The 22,836-nt window shown below is 46.0% G+C and overlaps 1 protein-coding gene across 1 annotated transcript in view; it reads right to left on the minus strand.

The window, feature by feature from the left end:
• The window catches only part of CNGB3 (cyclic nucleotide gated channel subunit beta 3), a 181,738-nt gene that overhangs the window by 132,799 nt on the left and 26,103 nt on the right, over positions 1 to 22,836 (minus strand). Inside the window, exons 5-8 of the mRNA XM_044295380.1 lie at positions 21,920 to 22,147; positions 11,256 to 11,464; positions 5,543 to 5,593; positions 3,398 to 3,487 (exon numbers count right to left, since the gene is read on the minus strand). Coding sequence (XP_044151315.1) covers positions 3,398 to 3,487; positions 5,543 to 5,593; positions 11,256 to 11,464; positions 21,920 to 22,147 — 578 coding nt within the window. The remainder of the gene's footprint in view (positions 1 to 3,397; positions 3,488 to 5,542; positions 5,594 to 11,255; positions 11,465 to 21,919; positions 22,148 to 22,836) is intronic.

Genomic DNA, 22,836 nt, shown 5'->3' on the forward strand with positions numbered 1-22,836 from the left:
ATAACACCAAATTTGACACACCTGCTCCCCATTCACATCTGAGACCTTGTAACAAGAGTCACGTGACACCAGGGAGGGAAAATGGCTAATTTGGCACACTTGTACTCACTTTTGTTGAGACATTGTTTAGACATTAATGGCTGTATGGTGAGTTATTGTGAGGGCACACCAAATTTACACCAAATAATACAAGCTGTACACTGACTACTTTACATCGTAACAGAGTGTCAGATCCTCTGTGTTGTCCCATGAAAAGATGTAATAAAATATTTATAAAAATGTGAGGGGTGTACTCACTTTTGTGAGATACTGTACATGGCTTGACTGGTCAAATTCGAATGATCATTGCCATTGCACTAAAGAAGCAGGAAATCATTAAAAAAAAAAAAAAAAACGGCCTCCCTGTTTGGCTCTTTTATTCTGGTGTGTTGCTAGGGGGATTATTTGCACAAATGGTCCCACCGACTACTAATCAATGTTTTATGTGTTTGGCAGGCTTAAAGGGGTTGTCAGGGAATACATAAATTTGAAGTTGAACAATTCCTCCATGCTGCCTTCCTTGTGTACTGAAGGGATCATACTTCCCGGCTCGTCACCACTCCAGTCCTCCATGCTGGCTGCCACATCTCCATATTCTGGTATTTGTTTTCTTTCTACCTGGTATGGGCATAATCATCTAATGCCACTACACTTTGAACTTACTTCCTATTCCATTCAAAGTGCTAGTTCCAGCACCAGAGGCTGCAGGGAACAGCTGATCGGTGGGGGTGAAAGGGGTCAGAGCCTCACCGATCAGACCTATCCTGAGGTCATCAACATCAGAAGCCTGGAAATTTCCTCTAACATTGCAAAGCCAAATTCAGACATCAACTGGATGTCCATATAGCCTCTGGGTGTACTGTTCTTATCTGTTTTCTGTTCAAGACTCATTCATGCAAATGAATGAGTCTTGGACAGAAAACAGATAAGAACGGTGCATGCTGCAAGTTTCTTATCACAGAAAGGGTTTTTTACAGTAAGAGTAGTCAAACTATGGAATGTTCTACCCCAAGAGGTAGCAATGGCAGATGCTCTTGCAGTGTTCTGAAATACACTGCATGTACTAAAAATCCCATCAGGTTGTATAGGGAGTGGAGGTCCCATGTGGCTAGTGAGGGCTGGCTCCACCCTTCCTCTCTAGTAGGAAGCTTCTGGAGTCTATGGCTGCCTGCTGAGAAGAAAACATTTTAGGCCTCTTTCACACGAGCGTGTCCGGATAAGGTCCGGATGCGTTGCGGCAAACACGCGTTGCAATGCGGTTTGCACGCGCGTGATAAAAAACTGAATGTGGCACCCAGACCGGGACTTCTTCACAGAAGTTCAGGTTTGAGTTCAAGGTTGTGTAGATTGTATTATTTTCCCTGATAACATGGTTATCAGGGAAAATAATAGCATTCTGAATACAGAATGCTAAGTAAAATAGAGCTGGAGGGGTTAAAAATAAAACATTTAACTCACCTTAATCCACTTGTTCGCGCAGCCGCCATCTCTTCTGTCTTCATCTGGGAGGAATAGGAGCTTTGATGACGTCACTGCGTGAAAATCGCACTTGCTTGCGGATGCTTGCGATTTTCATGCAACCCTATTCATTTCTATGGGGCCCGCGGTGCTGTGAAAAACGCACAAAATAGAGCTTGCTGCAATTTTCACGCAACGCACAAGTGATGCGTGAAAATCACCGCTCATGTGCACAGCCCCATAGAAATGAATGGGTCTGGATTCAGTGCGGGTGCAATGCATTCAACTCACGCATTGCACCTGTGTGGAAAACTCGCCCGTGTGAAAGAGGCCTTAGAGTAGCAAGGAGCAGATCCTGTAGGGAGATTCAGTTCCCATACAGATTACAGCAGTTGATGTGCCAACCCTTACAAGGGAAAAATCGACAGAAGGTTTAACCTTCACAAAGGGATTGCGGACTACTTTGGCAAAGAAGGTAACTGCCGCCAATCTGGCTATAGCCTCCTCTGCATGTGGTGGGAACACTATAAGCTACACGGTGCCCACCATAACCAAAGGACCGGAAGGCACCCCTGTTCAGAAACTGTATTCCTTTGAGGATACTGCGGATATCATATGCTTCTATATATCTGATGATAGAGAAAGTACATCCCTTTAGGTCGGGAAAAGTAGAGATTGATCAGTCTGATTGTAAGAGAGAAGCTAACCTCCTGACCCAACATTTGGGAATTACTTGAGTTTCATATGTATAGTGCTTGTGTGGATTACCTGTGGACTAGCCTCGGTAAAGTACTGTGAATCTGTGATACCAGAACTGGTCTTGTCATTATACCTCACCACATTACAGTTTACTCCATCATTTTTGTGGCACAGACTCATGAAGCGCTGGGAGGACAACCAGTGACTACTACTCCCATCTGTACTACCACTCCTATTCTCTTCACTTCCATACCAGGCTTGCTGCACTATGTCAGCATGTAAAAAACAAGAGCTACATGCTTATCTAATAGCAGATGGCCTAATGCCCACGGCCGTTTTTCACAGCCGTGAGCGGTCCGTGGAACCGCGGCCTGTATTCCTGCTGAGAGCAGGAGTGCACGGCGTCATTGGTTGCTATGACGCTGTGCGCTCCCTGCTGCCACCGCAATACAGTAATACACTGGTATAGATCATACCAGTGTATTACTGTACTGTGCCGGCAGCAGGGAACGCACGGCGTCATAGCAACCAATGACGCCGTGCGCTCCTGCTCTCAGCAGGAATCCAGGCCGCGGTTCCACGGACCGCTCACGGCCATGAAAAACGTCCGTGGGCATTCGGCCTTAGGGTGGGTTCACATCACATTTTTAAGCCTCTGTTTGACATATACGGTAGAAAGAAAAAGGATACAAAAATGCCACACACCACATTTTTGTATCCTGAAGAGTCCGGTAAAAAAAAAAAAAAAAGTTATAGGTTTTTTTACAATGGTAAAATAGTATGCGTTTTTTTTTTTTTTTTTTTACAATGGAACTGTATGGTGAACGGATGCTACTGTATGGCGCCAGTCTGAGGCATCCGTTAACATATACTTTTTTTTGTATACGTTAAATGGATTGGAAAAACATGATGTGAACCCAGCCTTATAAGTGAAAGGTTGAACTTGATGGACCTGTGTCTTTTCAACCCAGGTAACTATGACCAACAGACGGTGCCAAAGAATCAAGAGCAAAATGCACCATTTACTTTAATAGGTCCGTGTGCCGTGTGGAAATTACTGTCATCTGAATCAGGCCTTAATTACGTAGAATTTTGCCCTTGGTAACTGAATTCTACGGCTACAAAATGTTTCTGTTCCTTCCAAAAATACATTTAAGGACAAAAGGGAATAGGCAGAATCTAAGCGTTCACAATGGATTACCTTTAACATTCTGTTTAATCTGAACAATGGTTTATATCCAAAGACGACGTACAGAAGAAGATCAAATGGTATCACAGATGCTGCATCAAGCTGCGAAACAACACAACAAGGTTTAGTGCGCCAATTACACCGAGCAGATGACATGATGTGGATGCATTTCTGATCTTCACACCAGGAGCTCAGTTCAATTAACCTATGATCATCTGGAAAGGCTGGGATGATTTACTGTAACTCCCATATCATTTTCATTAGTATTATCCCTTTAAGGCTACATGCACACGACCGTTGTGTGTTTTGCGGTCCGCAAATTGCGGCTAGACAAAACACGGATGGCGTCCGTGTGCGTTCCGCAATTTGCGGAAAGGCACAGACAGCCATTAATATAACTGCCACATTTTTTTTTTGCGGACCACGGAACGGAGCAACGGATGCGGACAGCACAGCATCTTTTGCGGCCCCAATGAAGTGAATGGGTCCGCATCCAAGCCGCAAAAACTGCGGCTCGGATATGCGGACCACAACAACGGTCGTGTGTATGAGGCCTAATTATGACCATTAGGTCACTTGTAGACGACGATAATCTGGACACATTTTAGCATCTGTCCAGCAGTTCTACAGAACATGGATGGATCTTATAGTGATCTAAGCCTGATTCAGTAGAACCACCGGGGGTCTCGGGATTGCCGCCATAATACAGGGGCTAAAATCGGTCCATTAGTTGGGAATCATTTAAGACCAATTTTCCACATGTAAGTTTAGGTATTGAGACAGTAGAGATATATAGTTATAATCACTACAGTCATTTCTTAGAAGGATTTTCTGGGACTACAGTATTGATGACCTGTCCTCAGGATGGGTCATCAATATCTGATCAATGGGGGTCCAACTCGCCGCTCCTTGCCAATCAGCTGTCTGAAGAAGCTGTGGCACTGCGGCCACCTCACAGCATGACAAGCACAGCGCCATACATTGTATAGTGGCTGTGCTTGGTATTGCACTTGAATGGTACCAAACTGCAAATGGACTATATGTGATGGATGAACATGACGTCACTGGCCTCTTCAAACACCTGTTCAGCTGGGGTGGTGATTGTTGGACCCTCACCAATCATATACTGATGACCAGTCCTGAGGGTAGGCCATCAATATCAAACTAACTTTTACTGCGTCAGTGCATCACTGAGATTTTAGAACCAGGCAATGGACCAGTGATGAAGCCTGGCCCTTTCAGTCTCACTGGGATGGGGAGTAGCAACAGCGGGAGGTGGAGGTAAAGAGGTGCCCTGAGCAGCTAGGCCAGCCCTTCGGTTCTCCGAGCACCTCACTTACATAGAACTAAAAATAATTTCCCTACATGCCAAGTGCAGAGAGAAAGGGCTCATTTTAGTCACCATAATCATCGCTTCCAGGCAGTATGCTTGGTTTAAAGGGGTTGTGTCCACTCAGACAATGGGGGGCATATTGCAAGGATATGCCCCCATTGTCTGATAGGTGCGCTGGCTTGGCTTTTTCCATCGGCACCAAAGAAAACAATGGGAGTAGTGGACCTGCACCTATCAGACAATGGCAGCATATGCTAATGATGAGATGGGAATATCCCTTTAAGGCTGGTTTCACACGGGCGTTGCAGATTGGGGCTGGATGCGTTCAGGGTGCGTTCAGTGAAACTCGCACTATTTTGCAAGCAAGTTCAGTCAGTTTTGTCTGCGAATGCGTTTAGTTGTTCAGTTTTTTCTGCGAGGGTGCAATGCGTTTTGATGCGTTTTTCACACGCGTGATAAAAAACTGAAGGTTTACAAACAACATCTCCTAGCAACCATCAGTGAAAGACGCATCGCACCCGCACTTGCTGGCGGATGCAATGCGTTTTTCACGCAGCCCCATTCACTTCTATGGGGCCAGGGCTGCGTGAAAAACGCAGAATATAGAACATGCTGCGATTTTCACGCAACGAACTGATGAAAAACAACACTCAGGATTCAGTGCGGGTGCTATGCGTTCACGTCATGCATTGCACCCTCGCGGGAAACTCGCTCGTGTGAAAGGGGCCTAATAGGGTTGATCAGGGTGACAGAGGCCCTTTAACTATAACCTTGACTGTAAATTATGAACAGGAAATTTACCGGTATTGTATTCACTCACTCACCCGGAACTTTGTAGATTCCCAGTAGTTTTTCCTTGTTTGTTTTCTTTCTGTCTAATTAGAAAAAACATGTTTTCAATACATCAGACCCATAGCATGAAATAATATTTTAGTAATTAATGGTGCTGCTATTTATTCATGTTTTCTTTTTTGGTCTGCGTTTGAAGTCAAAATTAGGAGTAAATCATAAAAAGAGAGAAGGTATGAAGGATTGAGGCACTTCTTTTTTTAATCCATTCTTACTTTCGGCTTCAAAAACTGCATCAGAAAACCTGATGAAAACCTAAACATGTACAGGCAGTCTAAGGCCTCATGCACACGGATGTTTTTTTTTGCGTGATCCGTGACCGTTTTTTCGTCCGTGGGTCTTCCTTGATTTTTGGAAGATCCACGGACATGAAAAAAAAGTCGTTTAGGTGTCTGCCTGGCCGTGCGGAGCCAAACGGATTCGTCCTGAATTACAATGCAAGTCAATAGGGACGGATCCGTTTGACGTTGACACAATATGGTGCAATTGCAAACGGATCCGTCCCCCATTGACTTTTAATGTAAAGTCAGGAGTCCCTTTTATACCATGGGATCAGAGTTTTCTCCAATCCAATGGTATAGTTTAACTTGAAGCGTCCCCATCACCATAGGAATGCCTCTATGTTAGAATATACTGTCGGATATGAGTTACATCATGAAACTCAGATCCGACAGTATATTCTAACACAGAGGCGTTCCATGGTGATGGGGACGCTTCAGGTTAGAATATACTAAAAAACTGTGTACATGACTGCCCCCTGCTGCCTGGCAGGTGCTGCCAGGCAGCAGGGGGCAGACCCCCCCCCTGTTTTTAACTCCTTGGTGGCCAGTGCGGCCGCCCCCCCCCTCCCCTGTAGTTAACTAGTTGGTAGCTAGTGGGCCCCCCCTCCCTCCCCTGTAGTTAACTCATTGGTGGCCAGTGGGCACCCCTCCCTCCCCTGTAGTTAACTCGTTGGTGGCCAGTGGGCCCCCCCTCCCTCCCCTGTAGTTAACTCGTTGGTGGCCAGTGGGCCCTCTCCCCTCCCTCCCCCTCCTAATTAAAATCTCCCCCCTATCATTGGTGGCAGTGGAGAATACCGATCGAAGTCCCAGTTTAATCGCTGGGGCTCCGATCGGTAACCATGGCAACCGGGACGCTACTGCAGTCCCGGTTGCCATGGTTACTTAGCAATTTGTAGAAGCATCATACTTACCTGCGAGCTGCGATGTCTGTGACCGGCCGGGAGCTCCTCCTACTGGTAAGTTACAGGTCTGTGCGGTGCATTGCCTAATGATCTGTCACTTACCAGTAGGAGGAGCTCCCGGCCGGACACAGACATCGCAGCTCGCAGGTAAGTATGATGCTTCTACAAATTGCTAAGTAACCATGGCAACCGGGACTGCAGTAGCATCCCGGTTGCCATGGTTACCGATCGGAGCCCCAGCGATTAAACTGGGACTCCGATCGGTACTCTCCACTGCCACCAATGATAGGGGGGGAGATTTTAATTAGGAGGGGTAGGGAGGGGGGAGGGCCCACTGACCACTATCGAGTTAACTACAGGGGAGGGAGGGGGGGCACTGGCTACCAACGAGTTAACTACAGGGGAGGGAGGGGGGGGCCCACTGGCTACCAACGAGTTAACTACAGGGGAGGGAGGGGGGGGGGGCCCACTGGCCACCAACGAGTTAACTACAGGGGAGGGAGGGGGGGGCCCACTGGCTACCAACGAGTTAACTACAGGGGAGGGAGGGGGGGCTGGCTACCAATGAGTTAACTACAGGGGAGGGGGGGGGCACTGGCTACCAACGAGTTAACTACAGGGGAGGGAGGGGGGGCTGGCTACCAATGAGTTAACTACAGGGGAGGGAGGGGGGGGCCCACTGGCTACCAATGAGTTAACTACAGGGGAGGGAGGGGGGGGGGCGGCCGCACTGGCCACCAATGTGTTTACTACAGGGGGGGAGGGGGGTCTGCCCCCTGCTGCCTGGCAGCAACTGCCAGGCAGCAGGGGGCAGTCATGTACACAGTTGTTTTAGTATATTCTAACTAGAAGCGTCCCCATCACCATGGGAATGCCTCTGTGTTAGAATATACTGTCGGATCTGAGTTTTCACGAAGTGAAAACTCAGCTCTGAAAAAGCTTTTATGCAGACGGTTTTCGGATCCGTCTGTATGAAAGTAACCTACGGCCACGGATCACGGACACAGATGCCAATCTTGTGTGCATCCGTGTTCTTTCACGGACCCATTGACTTGAATGGGTCCGTGAACCGTTGTCCGTCAAAAAAATAGGACAGGTTTTTGACGGACAGGATACACGGATCACGGTCTCGGCTGCAAAACGGTGCATTTTCCGATTTTTCCACTGACCCATTGAAAGTCACAACGGTCGTGTGCATGAGGCCTAAGGATACTACCACACTACGCAGTTGTTCACTTACACATCAGTGATTTTCCACTGACTGTGGGTCAGTAGAAAAACCATGGAGACTTGCACTACTTTGGTCCATGATGTGGACCAAACATGCCCATTTAACTCTATGACACAAAACAGATGACATCCATATTCTGTCACTGATATTCACAGACGGTTGGTAGAAGGTGCTCTGGAAACTACACTTAAAGGGATTGTCCGAGTTGTATTTTTTGTTCTTTGTATGTTTCAAACTAATCAAATGTAACAGCTTACCATGCACTTATTGCATCTCCAGTTGCTGCTTTCTCAGATTTCACTGAGGGTCACATGACCTGTGATGTCAGCTTCTCTCCCTGCTCTGATGATGTTTGGTGCACAAGCCTAAGAGAGCAGATATGTGTCTGTACAAGAGAAGTCATTGTGCTGGCCACGCCCACTGCACTGGGAGCTGCTGCTGTCTGCCCTGTGTCTCCCTCCCACTGGATTATTCAGGAAAGATTAACCCCTTCAGCAACACAGACTCAGGGCTAAAGGCTTTACTGATTAGCTGCAGGCAGTGAGGAGACAAATGCTGGGCACAGGAGCTGACAGATTAGAGGAGTTCTGCAGAGCATTGCCCAAGAACAGGTAGGGGAAGATACTGTGTGTATCAGCAGTGTCATTGTACAGCTGGGACTTGTAGTCCTACACATACAACATGCTGCTGACTTGCTGAGTATCCCAGCAGGCAGACATGTCACTCAGGGCAAGTATTCACTCCCTTTGCAGAGCAGGGGGAGGGGCAGAGATTGTTGTTATTGCAGGTAAACGAAGGGCCAGAAGAGAACCAGGGAGATGAGAAAATATAATTTTTTTTGCCTAAAACTTGCTTAGCTTAGTTGTATATTGCTGCCCATCAGATTTACAGTGCTATATTTTTTTTTTTTTCAAAGCTCGGACAACCCCTTTAAGCCCAGCAGTGTATGTGGAATACAGATGACACAGATACAGATGACACATGGAGGGCAAAAACATGGATCCTCCACCGACACCTTCACAGATGAACTACTGACCATCTTCTCACAGATGTCATCATGGACATCATGGTAAAAGAGGCCTAAGGCTACTAAACTGGATAAACTCTTTAATTTGTGAATTCATGTTTGTTGATGTAGTAAACGCACGCAGTTTTCAAACACATCACAACTGTGCTGTGTGGCAGCACCCGGCCGCACGGTCAGGTTTCCCTATGCAGTTTTGAAAGCCAAGAATAAAAAAAAAAAGAGGAGAAGATGTATCTGTCCTGTATACCTTCTCTTCTTTTATGGTCCACACCTGATTTTGGCTTCCAAAAGTTTCCTCAGGATGGTTTTGAATGAAGGTAATATAAGTGTGCCTGCACACAGAAGTATGGTTTAGGTGGATTTTACATGCAGATTTTCGTACATTTCCACAACAAAATCTGAATGTCTTACTTGGTGGGGATTTGGCATTGCACTGAAAATGTGCACAATTGACAAGCTGCAGATTTCAAAATTCACACTGCAGGTCAATTTCCTGGGAAAATTCCTAAGTTGTGTACCTAAGATCTTGAATATCTTATCTCCTTAGCTGGTATTGTATTACACTGTAGATTCATTACATTGCCGATTTTTCGAGTAAAAAATAAATCGTAGAATATAACGAATATTCGAATTTGCGAATATTCGACGAATATTCTACAAAATATTCGTGAAATATCGCAAATTCGAATATTACCCCTGCCGCTCATCACTAATATTGACATGCGGTGGATTTGGAAATCTGCACAGCAGGTCAATCTCTGTACAGAAAAAAAAATCCACACAGCGTACTCAGCTGTTTTTGGAAGACGCATATTGGAGAATGGAGAGTGCACCAAGCAGTCCATAGTACATAGTACATAAGGCCGAAAAAAGACATTTGTCCATCCAGTTCGGCCTGTCATCCTGCAAGTTGATCCAGAGGAAGGCAAAAAACCCCTGTGAGGTAGAAGCCAATTTTCCTCACTTTAGGGGAATAAAAATTCCTTCCCGACTCACCGTTCAATTCACCGCTATAGGACTGCCAGAAATAGCCGAGCTGGCACTTGGCTATTTTCAGAACTCCCATCTTCCCATAGTGGTGAACGGGGTTGGTCGTGCATGTGCGGCTGCTCTCCATTCACTTTGGGGGCCCTTTTCCGGATGTTACCAGACATCTATGGGAAATAATAAATGCGCACATAAGCATTTATTTGTGTTTTTTTGACCTGAGGTGCATTTTGGGTCAATGCAATTCATTGAAATCTCAGCTTGTTTTGGGCTGGCATTTTGTTTCCTAGTTTTTTGGTGTTTTTGTCCCTTTTTTTTTTTCTCTGCTTGAAAAAACATGCCATTTTTTGGGAACCATTAATTACTCTCAATACAGTTCTACGGAGGAAGTGACATTACAGAGGGTACATACATTTCTATACAACAAAAAAACACAATGAAAAAATGCCATGGGCTAGAACATAGCCCCTGAGGAGCCAGTGCAGAGGATGGGAGTAGAAGTTGCCCTGATAAAGTTTTTTGTCATGGTGTACTCCCGTAAGCTGTTGCTCCCTGGGGATTGGTGCAGTGGAAATACAGATTGAAGAATGAGGCCAGAAACTAACGTTTTTCTGGGATTCGCGTCCCCACCTATCCCTTGGTTGAACTTGATGGATTTGTGTATTTTCTCAACCGTATTAACTATGTAACTATGTAACAGTCTCTTTTCATTACGTAAAAAATGTTACTTCTGGTACATTCAATAGCAGCTTTTTTGGATGAAATAGTCTAACTGGTGAAAATCTTAAGATGGCCATACACAATGTAGGCCAAACCCGGCTGACCATTTAATGTGATGTTCCAAGTCTACCCTGACTGAAAATGTAGGGGAAAGAACTATTAAGCTTTTGGATTTCAACATGCCTGATCCTTTTGTTCTTAAGGTAGATAAGCTCCCGCCAGAGGCACCTTCTTCTTCTCTCCCTGCTTATAATTCATGCTGAGTACAGTTGAGCGAATTTCCCAATTTTTTTTGGTTGAATCAGTAGTCAAATTCTATTCTGTCCAAATAAATTCTACCCTAATGGAATCTTTCCCAATTCTCCTGTAAAGTCATCTATGACATTCTGAGGTCTCCTAGGATGGTATCCAACCCATTTCAAGGTCCTCAACTTCAAGACATCATTATTAGTAATGTCAAAGTCATAGTGACATATATGGCTATGGGTAAAAGGATGGTCTGTAGGCCATAGCTGTAGACTGACGGTATGCTGTACTTACCACTATGTCACCTCCTTTTACAAACTGGAGACGTGGCTGGAACACAAACATATCCAAAAGATAGCAAGTATCACAGGTATAATCAATGATCATCCAGTACAAGAGGTTGTCGGCGTTCTGAAATGGAAATACGATTCGCAGTGGAATAAACCAGCAGTTCCAGTTGAATGTCAATGCGACAATAAGCAGCCAGAACAGATATAATGGATCTAGGAAAGAATACAAAGCACAAGTGTCTGGATTACCGGGTAACAGTTATGTCACTTTCTGACCTTGCTAGTCATCACAGAGAACAATACATTTCACAGGCGGCTATTTTAGAAGAAGATATTTATCGCTGAGAACTGTTAAAAGCATATTTTATTTATTTTTTGCAATTTCACACATTCCTGTGAATGGCCATTGTTCTCAGCCATTAACTTGTGAGCTTTGTCTATTCTATATTAAAAATTCAGACATTTGTGTCCATCCTCAGTGTACAGAACACTATGTGCTGAGGCCCCTCTCATAGAGACCTGATGTCAGTCAGTCAAGGACTGGTCATAGAACTTACAGGGAAATTTACCAGTGGGCAGATGCCCCGGTTGGCGCCTGAGCCCTCCTCATGGCCGTAGGCAGGGTACAGAATGATCTGATGCTCTCAGGAGCATCGGGTACTTACATACTTGGTCGGCGGCCACAGGTACCCTCCTCAATTCAATTGTATAGTCCTCAGGATACTGATACAGTTGAATACTGTGGCGAGGGCGGCAATATTTTGTGCTGGGGTATTGCTCTCCCCACCCACTTCTGTTGATCTCTACCTACTTGTGTTGCCCCACCTCTGTCAGTCTGAATTTGCCTGCAACATGGGGCCACTTTTTTATTTATTTTTTCAGGGCTACTTAAGTTTTCCAGGCCGCCCCTGGTGTCAGAAGTGCTGCCGAAATTTCTGCAACTGTTTCACTCCTCTGAATGGGGCTTGCAGAAATCCATGGTGGGCATGCTGCAGAAACAACCCCATTCAAAGGTACTCAAGAGAATTTCAGTTGCAGAAACTTCTGCCACCGGTGATCGGGTACGACCACACATGGTGGACATGCTGTGGAATCTTCACAGTGCAGCAGATACAGCAGCAGCAAAGTTAATGAGATTTTAAAAATATCTCACCCAAGCACTGTGGAATGGAGTCTGCGCCTACTGTAACTTTACCTGCAGGGCAGACTTTACAGCTGCATCATGGAAATTTATGTTGTGGATTTCCATGGCAGATTTCATCCATTGTGATGCAGAGGGTCGGACAATCTGTGGCGAACCCCGCAGCATTGACCCTATGTAAACTGCAACAAAATATGCAGCTTTACTGAGGCCTTGTGGACTGAACCTTAAAGGGGTTTTCTGGAAGTTTAGTATTGATGACTTATCCTCAGGATAGGTTATCCATATCTTATTGGTGGGGTTCCGACTCCCTTCCACCCTGCCGATCAGCCGTCCGTTGTATAGTGGCTGTGCTTGGTCTAGCAGCTCAGGCCCATTCACTGAATGGCAAATAGGCTATGTGACCAATAAATGTGATGGCACCGGCCTAGGAAGAGGCTGCAGCGATCACCGGAGCACCATGGCCTCATCAAACAGCTGATTGGCAGGGGTTCCTGGAGGTGGACCACCACCGATCAGATATTGATGACTTATCCTGAGGACAGGCCATTTTTATTAAAAACCAGGAAATCCCCTTTAAGAATACGTCCACATGTTGTGGAATTGGTGCAGATATTTTCCTTAGGCAAATCCACAACACATCAATCACATCCCCCGGATCTGTCTGTGGATTTCAACTATGGACAAAAGGTAAGCTGAGGGGGGGGGGGGGGGGGAACTCCCTTGCTCCCATGCCATTCTAATTCTGTCCTTCTGTGACTGGAATTATGGAGGTCGGCATGAGAGCAGACAAGAGAGGCAGAGGATTCAAGGGCTTGTCCAGGTTCAGAGCTGAACCCGGACATATCTCCTTCTCCCCCACCCCCCCCCTCTGATATGAGCATCAGAGCATTTCATGCTTTGATGCTCTCCCTTGCCCTGCGCTGTATCCTGCAGGGTAAGGACTTTTTTACTTCCACCTAGCAGAGTCCCCGGTGACGTCACCGGCTATATCCGTTTTACAGGCTAGGGCAGCCCTAAAGCCGGCCCATTAGTGCCGGTGATATCAGTGGCCTCACTGCTAGGCGGAAGACTCCAAGTTTACCCATGTAGAGCCTGGTACATCACCGGATCTACAGAAAAAGCCCTTGCCCTAGGTCAGTGATGGCTAACCTTGGCACTCCAGCTGTGGTAAAACTACAACTCCCAAGATGCCCCGCTTGCTTGGCTGCTCTCAGAACTCTATAGAAATAAATGGAGCATGCTGGGAGTCGTAGTTTCACCACAGCTGGAGTGCCAAGGTTAGCCATCACTGCCCTAGGTGATTCAGGGCAGGGCAAGTGTCACAACCAGAAAGCTGAGAAGCTCTGACAGAGGCCTTTCAGAACCTCCTCCTTGAGTTTCTGTGTTGTGGTATTCAGCTCCTCCTCTCGTTAGCCTCTCTCAGCTGTCATGTGTTGGACTAATTGCTTCCCTTTAAATTCTTCCCCAGAAGGCTTTTCTGGGCGGCTTATACTACTTCCTGGAGTGTGTGTGCACGCTGACTCTGTCCTCCTGTTTGCTTCAAAGATAAGTGTTGTACTTTTATCTGTTATTTTCTGTTTGCTGGATCCCAGGTGACCCTGACTCCCTCCGTATCTTGTGTAGGGAGCCGGTGGTCGTGTCCCCTCACTACTGTAGGGTGCTCAGGGCTTTATAGTCAAGGTTCGTGGATATGCAAACCTCCACTATTCGGATCTTTGCATAGGCTGAGCAGCCAGGGAAAGTGCCAGGTCTTCTGCAGGGGTCTCCCTTGGTTCCTTAGTTTTTGGATCCAGCGAGTCGTTTATACATGTTGCTTTGCCTTGTTTCCTGTACACCGTCCGTGACATTATAAGCCGCCATAACCGTCTCAAGCATGGATACGGTTTCACTTTTGGCTGAACGCCTTCAGGGACTTTCATTGGAGGTAGCTGATCTCCGTAAGACTTTTTCTCAGCTTCAAGTGACCGTTTCAGCTTGCGTTCATGGAGTTTGTTCTGAGCCTAAGATCTCGCTCCGGGATACGTTCTCCGGGGGTAGTGAGAATTTTGTGCGTTTTAGAGAGGCTTGCAAACTCCATTTTCGCCTTCTTCCCCACTCCTCTGGTGATGAGGAACGGAGGGTGGGGATCATTATATCGCTGCTCAGAGGTAACGCTCAGTCCTGGGCCTTTTCGCTGCCGGAGGGGGCACGGCCTCTCCGTTCAGTGGATGAATTATTTTTAGCCCTGGGTCAGATATATGATGATCCAGATCGTATTGCTCTGGCTGAGTCTAAACTACGTCTATTATGCCAGGGTAAACAATCCGCAGAAATATACTGCTCAGAATTTCGGAGATGGGCAGTTGATACTGGTTGGAATGATGCTGCGCTCCGAAGTCAATTTTGCCATGGTCTTTCAGAGGGATTGAAAGATGCATTTGCCTTTCATGAGAGGCCTAGTTCTTTGGACTCTGCTATGTCTCAGGCCGTTCGTATTGACAGGCGTCTTAGAGAGAAAGGAGAGATGTCCCCTTCCTGTCATACTCAGTCCCAGGACAGTGCAGCGGTCCCGTTCTGTGCGCAGGGGTCTCAGTCGCCGTCAGCCCCTTCTGAGCAGGAGCCCATGCAGCTGGGGTTGATTGCTTCTGACAATAGAAGATTCAGCCCGCATGGGAGGGTTTGTTTTTGTTGTGGAGGTATAAATCATTTGGCAAATATTTGTCCCTCTAGGAGATTCAGGCAGTTTTCTGGGAGTAATAAAGAAACAAACAGGAAAAAATCTTTTAAAAATGTTCCGTCTGTTACTATTGGCAGGGTTGAGGCGGAAATTGAAGGTTTTCCATTTGCTTGTAGTTCCCGTTTTGTCCTGCCGACTAGGGTGGCGCTAGAGAGCAAGAACATTTTTTGTGAGATTTTTGTGGATAGTGGAGCAGCGGTTAATCTCATTGATAATCAATTTGCGATAACTCATGGTTTCCAGGTGCGCACTTTGGGAAAGGATATTCCTGTTTTTGCTATCGATTCCGCTCCACTTTCTCAAAAATCATTAAAGGGCATAGTTCACAATATCCGTTTAATTGTGAGTGATGCTCATGTTGAGGATGTGTCATGTTTCGTCCATAGCGGTTTACCCACCCCTCTGGTGTTGGGGCTGCCCTGGCTCACTAAGCATAACCCCACCATTGATTGGCAAGCGAGGCAAATAAATGGTTGGAGTGACTTTTGCAGAGAGAATTGCCTCATGACATCTGTTTCTGAGGTTGCTACTAAGACTGTACCATCTTTTCTCTCTGAATTTTCGGATGTCTTCTCTGAGAGTGGAGTTCAGGATTTGCCCCCGCACAGGGAGTACGATTGCCCTATTAATCTCATCCCAGACGCCAAGCTGCCTAAATCTCGTTTATACAATCTTTCCCAACCTGAGAGGATCGCTATGCGTGCTTATATCTCTGAGAGTCTGAGAAAGGGACACATACGACCCTCGAAGTCACCTGTTGCCGCTGGTTTTTTCTTTGTTAAGAAAAAAGATGGTTCTTTAAGACCTTGTCTGGATTTCAGGGAGCTGAACAATATCACAATTCGTGACCCTTATCCGCTTCCTCTGATCCCGGACCTATTTAACCAGGTTGTTGGGGCTAAAGTCTTTTCCAAATTAGATTTAAGAGGGGCATACAACCTGGTCAGGGTCAGAGAAGGGGACGAATGGAAGACGGCCTTCAATACCCCTGAGGGCCATTTTGAAAATTTGGTTATGCCTTTTGGTTTGATGAATGCCCCAGCCGTTTTTCAGCATTTCGTGAACAGCATTTTTTATCATTTGATGGGAAAATTTGTATTGGTGTATTTGGATGACATTTTGATTTTTTCTCCCGATTTCAAAACTCATAAGGAACATTTACGTCAGGTCTTGCTCATCCTGCGGGAGAATAAATTATATGCGAAACTGGAAAAATGTGTGTTTGCGGTTCCAGAAATTCAATTTCTGGGGTTTCTTCTCTCCGCTTCTGGTTTTCGCATGGACCCCGAGAAGGTCCGCGCTGTGCTTGAGTGGGAGCTTCCTGAGAATCAAAAGGCGCTGATGCGTTTTTTGGGCTTTGCCAATTATTACAGGAAGTTCATTTTGAATTATTCTTCTATTGTTAAACCACTCACTGATATGACCAGAAAGGGGGTAGATTTTTCTTCTTGGTCAGTAGAGGCGCGTAAGGCTTTTTCTGATATCAAGGAGAGTTTTGCTTCCGCTCCCATCTTGGTGCAACCTGATGTTTCTTTACCCTTCATAGTTGAGGTTGATGCTTCTGAGGTGGGTGTGGGGGCGGTCTTGTCTCAGGGTTCCTCTCCTGCCAATTGGCGACCGTGTGCCTTTTTCTCAAGAAAACTCTCCTCCGCAGAGAGAAATTACGATGTGGGAGATAGGGAATTGTTGGCCATCAAGTTGGCTTTTGAGGAATGGCGCCATTGGCTAGAGGGAGCCAGACACCCTATTACCGTATTTACTGACCATAAAAATCTGGCCTACTTGGAGTCAGCCAAGCGTCTGAACCTGAGACAGGCCAGATGGTCGTTGTTCTTTTCTAGGTTTAATTTTGTTGTCACGTTCCGCCCTGGAGTTAAGAATGTGAAGGCAGATGCCCTGTCACGTTGTTTTCCGGGAGGCGGGAATTTTGAAGACCCGGGTCCCATTTTGGCTGAAGGTGTGGTGGTCTCTGCTCTTTTTCCTGAATTGGAGGCAGAGGTGCAGGCAGCCCAGTCAGAGGCTCCTGATCTTTGTCCTCCTGGGAGGTTGTTTGTGCCTCTCGCTTTAAGACACAAGATTTTTAAAGAACACCACGATACGGTCCTTGCTGGGCACCCGGGGGTAAGAGCCACACTGGATCTCATCGCTCGGAGATTCTGGTGGCCTGCGCTTCGTAAGTCGGTTGAGGGTTTTGTGGCAGCCTGCGAGACTTGCGCTCGTGCCAAAGTCCCTCATTCACGGCCATCAGGTCCTCTCCTTCCCTTACCCATTCCTTCCCGTCCTTGGACACATCTGTCCATGGACTTCATAACGGACCTGCCTCGTTCCTCGGGGAAGACTGTGATTCTGGTGGTGGTGGACCGTTTTAGCAAAATGGTGCATTTCATCCCTTTTCCTGGTTTGCCCAATGCTAAGACGCTGGCGCAGGCATTTGTTGATCACATTGTCAAATTGCACGGTATTCCTTCAGACATAGTCTCTGATAGGGGCACGCAGTTTGTTTCCAGATTCTGGAAGGCTTTCTGTTCTCGCTTGGGGGTTCGGTTGTCATTCTCTTCTGCTTTCCACCCGCAGTCGAATGGCCAGACAGAGCGCGTCAATCAGAATCTGGAGACATATCTGCGTTGTTTTGTGGCGGAGAATCAAGAGGATTGGTGTTCTTTTTTGTCCCTTGCTGAGTTTGCTTTAAATAACCGTCGTCAGGAGTCCTCTGATAAGTCACCATTTTTTGGTGCATATGGGTTTCATCCACAGTTTGGGACTTTCTCGGGAGAGGGGTCTTCTGGTTTACCTGATGAGGACAGATTCTCCTCGTCTTTGTCATCTATTTGGCAAAAGATTCAAGATAATCTAAAGAGCATGAGTGAGAGATATAAGCGTGTGGCTGATAAGAGACGTGTGCTTGGTCCGGACCTGAATGTTGGTGATCTGGTGTGGTTGTCTACCAAGAATATCAAATTGAAGGTTCCCTCCTGGAAGTTGGGTCCTAGGTTTATTGGGCCTTACAAAATCCTGTCTGTCATCAATCCTGTTGCATACCGTCTTGATCTTCCTCAGACTTGGAAGATCCATAATGTTTTTCATAAGTCCTTATTGAAACCTTATGTTCAACCCATTGTACCCTCGCCTTTGCCTCCTCCTCCGATTATGGTTGATGGGAATCTTGAATTTCAGGTCTCTAGGATTGTGGATTCTCGTCTTGTCCGCGGTTCTCTTCAGTACCTTGTTCAGTGGGAGGGGTATGGTCCTGAGGAGAGGATGTGGGTCCCAGTGACGGACATTAAGGCCTCTCGTCTCATCAGGGCTTTCCATAGGTCCCATCCTGAGAAGGTGGGTTCTGAGTGTCCGGAGTCCACTCGTAGAGGGAGGGGTACTGTCACAACCAGACAGCTGAGAAGCTCTGACAGAGGCCTTTCAGAACCTCCTCCTTGAGTTTCTGTGTTGTGGTATTCAGCTCCTCCTCTCGTTAGCCTCTCTCAGCTGTCATGTGTTGGACTAATTGCTTCCCTTTAAATTCTTCCCCAGAAGGCTTTTCTGGGCGGCTTATACTACTTCCTGGAGTGTGTGTGCACGCTGACTCTGTCCTCCTGTTTGCTTCAAAGCTAAGTGTTGTACCTTTATCTGTTATTTTCTGTTTGCTGGATCCCAGGTGACCCTGACTCCCTCCGTATCTTGTGTAGGGAGCCGGTGGTCGTGTCCCCTCACTATTGTAGGGTGCTCAGGGCTTTATAGTCAAGGTTCGTGGATATGCAAACCTCCACCATTCAGATCTTTGCATAGGCTGAGCAGCCAGGGAAAGTGCCAGGTCTTCTGCAGGGGTCTCCCTTGGTTCCTTAGTTTTTGGATCCAGCGAGTCGTTTATACATGTTGCTTTGCCTTGTTTCCTGTACACCGTCCGTGACAGCAAGGGAGAGAGCGTCGGAGCATGAAATACTCCGATGCTCATGTCAGAGGGGCTGTGTGGAGGAAGAAGGGGATATGTCCGGGTTCAGCTCTGAAACCTGACAACCCCTTTAACTTGGAATTCTTTAAAAAGTGTTTGTTTTTGTGTGGATTTTAGTGCAGATCCACAGCAAATCCACATCAAAATCTGCATTAGCATTTATTCCTGGTGATAAATTCCCCATAGATTTTCTGTATGATATCGGTTTCCTATCTGCAGTATAAATTGACATGCTAGGGATGTAATAATCCTCTCGGCAGATCAATTTACAAAAGAAAATTTCCATGCCGTGATAAGATTTTAAAAAATTGCATCGATGCAGCTGGCACTTTATTATTATGCTGCAGATTTACTGCACAAAAATCAGCGTAATAATTAACACACTGTGCGCAGGTGGCCTTATGAGGTTGTTCGGTTAGGAAGCAATTTATTATATTCAGAGTTCCCCCAGTACTAGCCTAGTTAAAGTAAGGGTACTTTCACACTAGTGGCAAGGAACTCCTTGAACAGCCTGTCGGATCCATGCTGCCGCAAGTGCACGTGTGCCCCAGACTACTGCTCCGGCCCCATTGACTATAATGGGGGCGGCCTGGAGTTCCGGCGGCAGCACGGCAAACATGCCGAGAGACGGCCGGGATAAAAGTATGACAGCCTGCCGGAGTTCCTTGCCGCTAGTGTGAAACTAGCCTAAAGAGCTGTGCCCAGTTCATGCCTCATTCACGTCAGTGTTCGGTCAGTGATTTCCATCAGTGTTTTTGAGCCAAAACCAGGTGCGGCTCTAAACACAGAAAAGGTGCAGATCTTTCCCTTATACCTTATGTCTGTGGAGGCTCCAATCCTGGTTTTGGCTCGATATCACTGACCAAACACTGATGTGTGAATGAGGCTTTAGCCGGTTTTTACTTCTTGAAAAAGTAGCCATTAATAAAAACAGTGGACAAAATACCTGATGAATGATGATGTAGCAGCCTAGGAGGAGCGAGCGAAGGATGGGAGTAGTGGGTATGGCTCCCTAGGGCCATGCAGCAAAGGGAGGGCACACCCTTTCTTCCCTCAGGGCACACGGTATAACCAGGCTAGTTGATATGAATAAATGAGTCTCTCTTTACTAAAGTACAGAGTAGGAGTAGTAGTACATCTGACATTACCAAGGCACAGTTCATAGGCATGTAACAGTGCAATTCTTCACCAATAGTAGTGTATGGACAACAGCAATAATGGGGGTTGTAGTACTCCTTCTCTCCGTCTCTCTAAAGTCTCTTAAAAGAATGTAGGCAGGCAATGAGGTGCTTGTTAACTGTTTCTGCAGAATACCCCTTGAATTTTTCCCCATTTTTTCACGTTACACCCACAAACTTAAATGGGTTGTCTCACCTCAGATATTGGGGGCATATTGCTAGGATATGCCCCCAATGTATGATAGGTGCGAGTCCCATCTCTGGGACCTTCACTTGTCTTTAGAACGGAGGCTTCAAAGTGAAGGAGGGAGCACCATACATGCGCAGCCTTCCTCCATTTATCCCTATGGGAATGCAAACAATAGCCGAGTGCTGACTCGGCTATTTCCATAGGCACCATAGAATTGAACGGAGTGGTGGTCTTGTTTGCGTGGTGCGCTTTCCATTCATTTCATTGACTGCCGAAAATAGCCGAGTCCGCAGCTCAGTTATTTTCAGCGCTGCCATAGGAATTAATGGAAGGGAGCTGCGGATGCGCAGTGCACTCTCCTTCACTTTGTGAGCTCCATTCTAAATATAGAACTCTGATAGAGGTATTTCAATGACCAAAATATGGTGTTGGCCATCTAAGAAGCACCTGGACCTTCAAATTGTTAGGCGTGTTCTACCAGGTTTGCACCACCAATGAGGCAAGGTGAGGCGATTGCCTCAGGCACCACCAGGTAGGGGCAAGAAGAGGGCAGCAGAAGGGGTTGTATCTGTTTCTGCAGAATAGTATTGTGAAGCACAGTGGGCACAGTATGTGGCGCTGTATTATCCTGTATGTTTTGTAGCTCTGTATGTAATAATGTTTTCCAAGTATGTCTTTAACAATAGCCTTGAAGGGAAGTGGTTAGGTTACAAAATTGGCATTGGGGGTTGAGACGCCATTTGCGTTTTCTGATCAGGCAGCAGAAAGGCTAGGTGCACACCTGGGTTCTACTGGGTGTTCTACTGGGTACTGAAATGCCATATATGATGACGTAAACAGCTTTTTGGGTATACTGCAGGATTCAGAAGGTAAAGAAAAGTAGCCTATTTTTATGGACTGTTCAGAAATTTCTGAAAATTGTGAGCGCTGCTTCCTCTTCCTAGGCCATATGATGTCTTCGTACTTTGGTCACATAGCCTGGTTGCAGCTGAGCCCCATAAAAGTGAATGGGGCTGAGCTGCAATATCAAGCACGGCCACTGTACTATGTACAGCACTGTGCTTGGAGAGATGCAGGGAGCCGGCTGCACTCACTAGAGCTCCGGTGAGAGCGGCAGCTCCCTGGAACCGCTGATTGGTGGGGGTGCCAGGACTGTCCTCAGGATAGGTCATCATTATTTTTCCCCGGATAACCCCTTTAAGAAAAAATATCATCACTTGGGAAAAGAGCCTCAGATGAACAAAAGAAAAACAGCATTTTAATCAGGTGAACCACAACTATATGTCTATGCCAACAATTGAATACGGAAGTGACAGATTCCTATTATCAACGCACCATTGCTCCATTAGAGGAATGGGGTTTTCAGGAAACAAATTATACGTCTCTTTTCAAATGTAGAAGCCTTGGTGCAAACTTGTGGTAATTCCAATATGGCAATTTCTACTACTCGAACTTGTACAGTGTTAATAGTTTTTTTAATTCTCAAAATAGACCTACTTGTATAACCATCAATGGAGTCGGGTATCTTGAACTTGTTAAAGTACTTATGAAATGGGCGTCTCTTGAACTTGCAGCAGAGCATATCACAATAATGTTCTTCTTCTGCTTCTGGTTGTGGTTGCTTGTCAACATCCTTTTCTTTTTCAGTCTTTGCTTCTTCTTCTTTAGGAGGTGGCGGCTGTGGTGGAGGTGGCAGGGGTATTGGAGGTTTCTTTTTAGCTGGAGCTGAAATGGGAACATCAACTGCAACATCATACACAAGTCTTACACCCTACATAGTATGGTGTTGTTGCCTTCTTCCCTTTGACTGCTTATAGAGAGAGGGCAGCTACTGTAGTAAATTTAGGTTTTCAGAAAGTTGTTGGTCTTTGACTATTATGTATGACGAATGGAAAAAGTGCGAATGATGAATTACAGAATATAATAACAGAAAGAGCAACTTTGGCCCACATGTATCAATATTGGCATATTCTGTGTCAGTCTTAAATTCTTTAGTTTTCTTTTTGGAGTCTATTTTGTAACTGTGTTTTATGGATTGCATCCTATGGCAGCCTGCTGGTAGCAGCCCCACTTGGCTAGCCATGACCACTTGGGTAACAGGAATGACAAACTGGTTTACAATGGACAAATATTAATTCCTATTGCCACAAATATTTAACAGATCACGTGCACACAGTATAGGCCATTATGTCCACCAGAAATATGCCAAAGAAGTGCACAAGCGCATTGAACTTAATAAATGTGGGCCATGAGGTTTTGAGCTTAATGGTTGTCAGAAACTAGTTAAGAGGTTCTAATTGGTTCAACGAAATATCAATGTTATGTTTAAGGAGGGAGGGGGGGGGGGAAGAGGAAAAAAAGAGGATTGCCTTAAAAGATTATATACTGCATGGGGATCATGATGGAATCTGCTG

The sequence above is a fragment of the Bufo gargarizans genome, chromosome 5 (assembly GCF_014858855.1).
Source record: "Bufo gargarizans isolate SCDJY-AF-19 chromosome 5, ASM1485885v1, whole genome shotgun sequence".
NCBI lineage: Eukaryota > Metazoa > Chordata > Amphibia > Anura > Bufonidae > Bufo > Bufo gargarizans.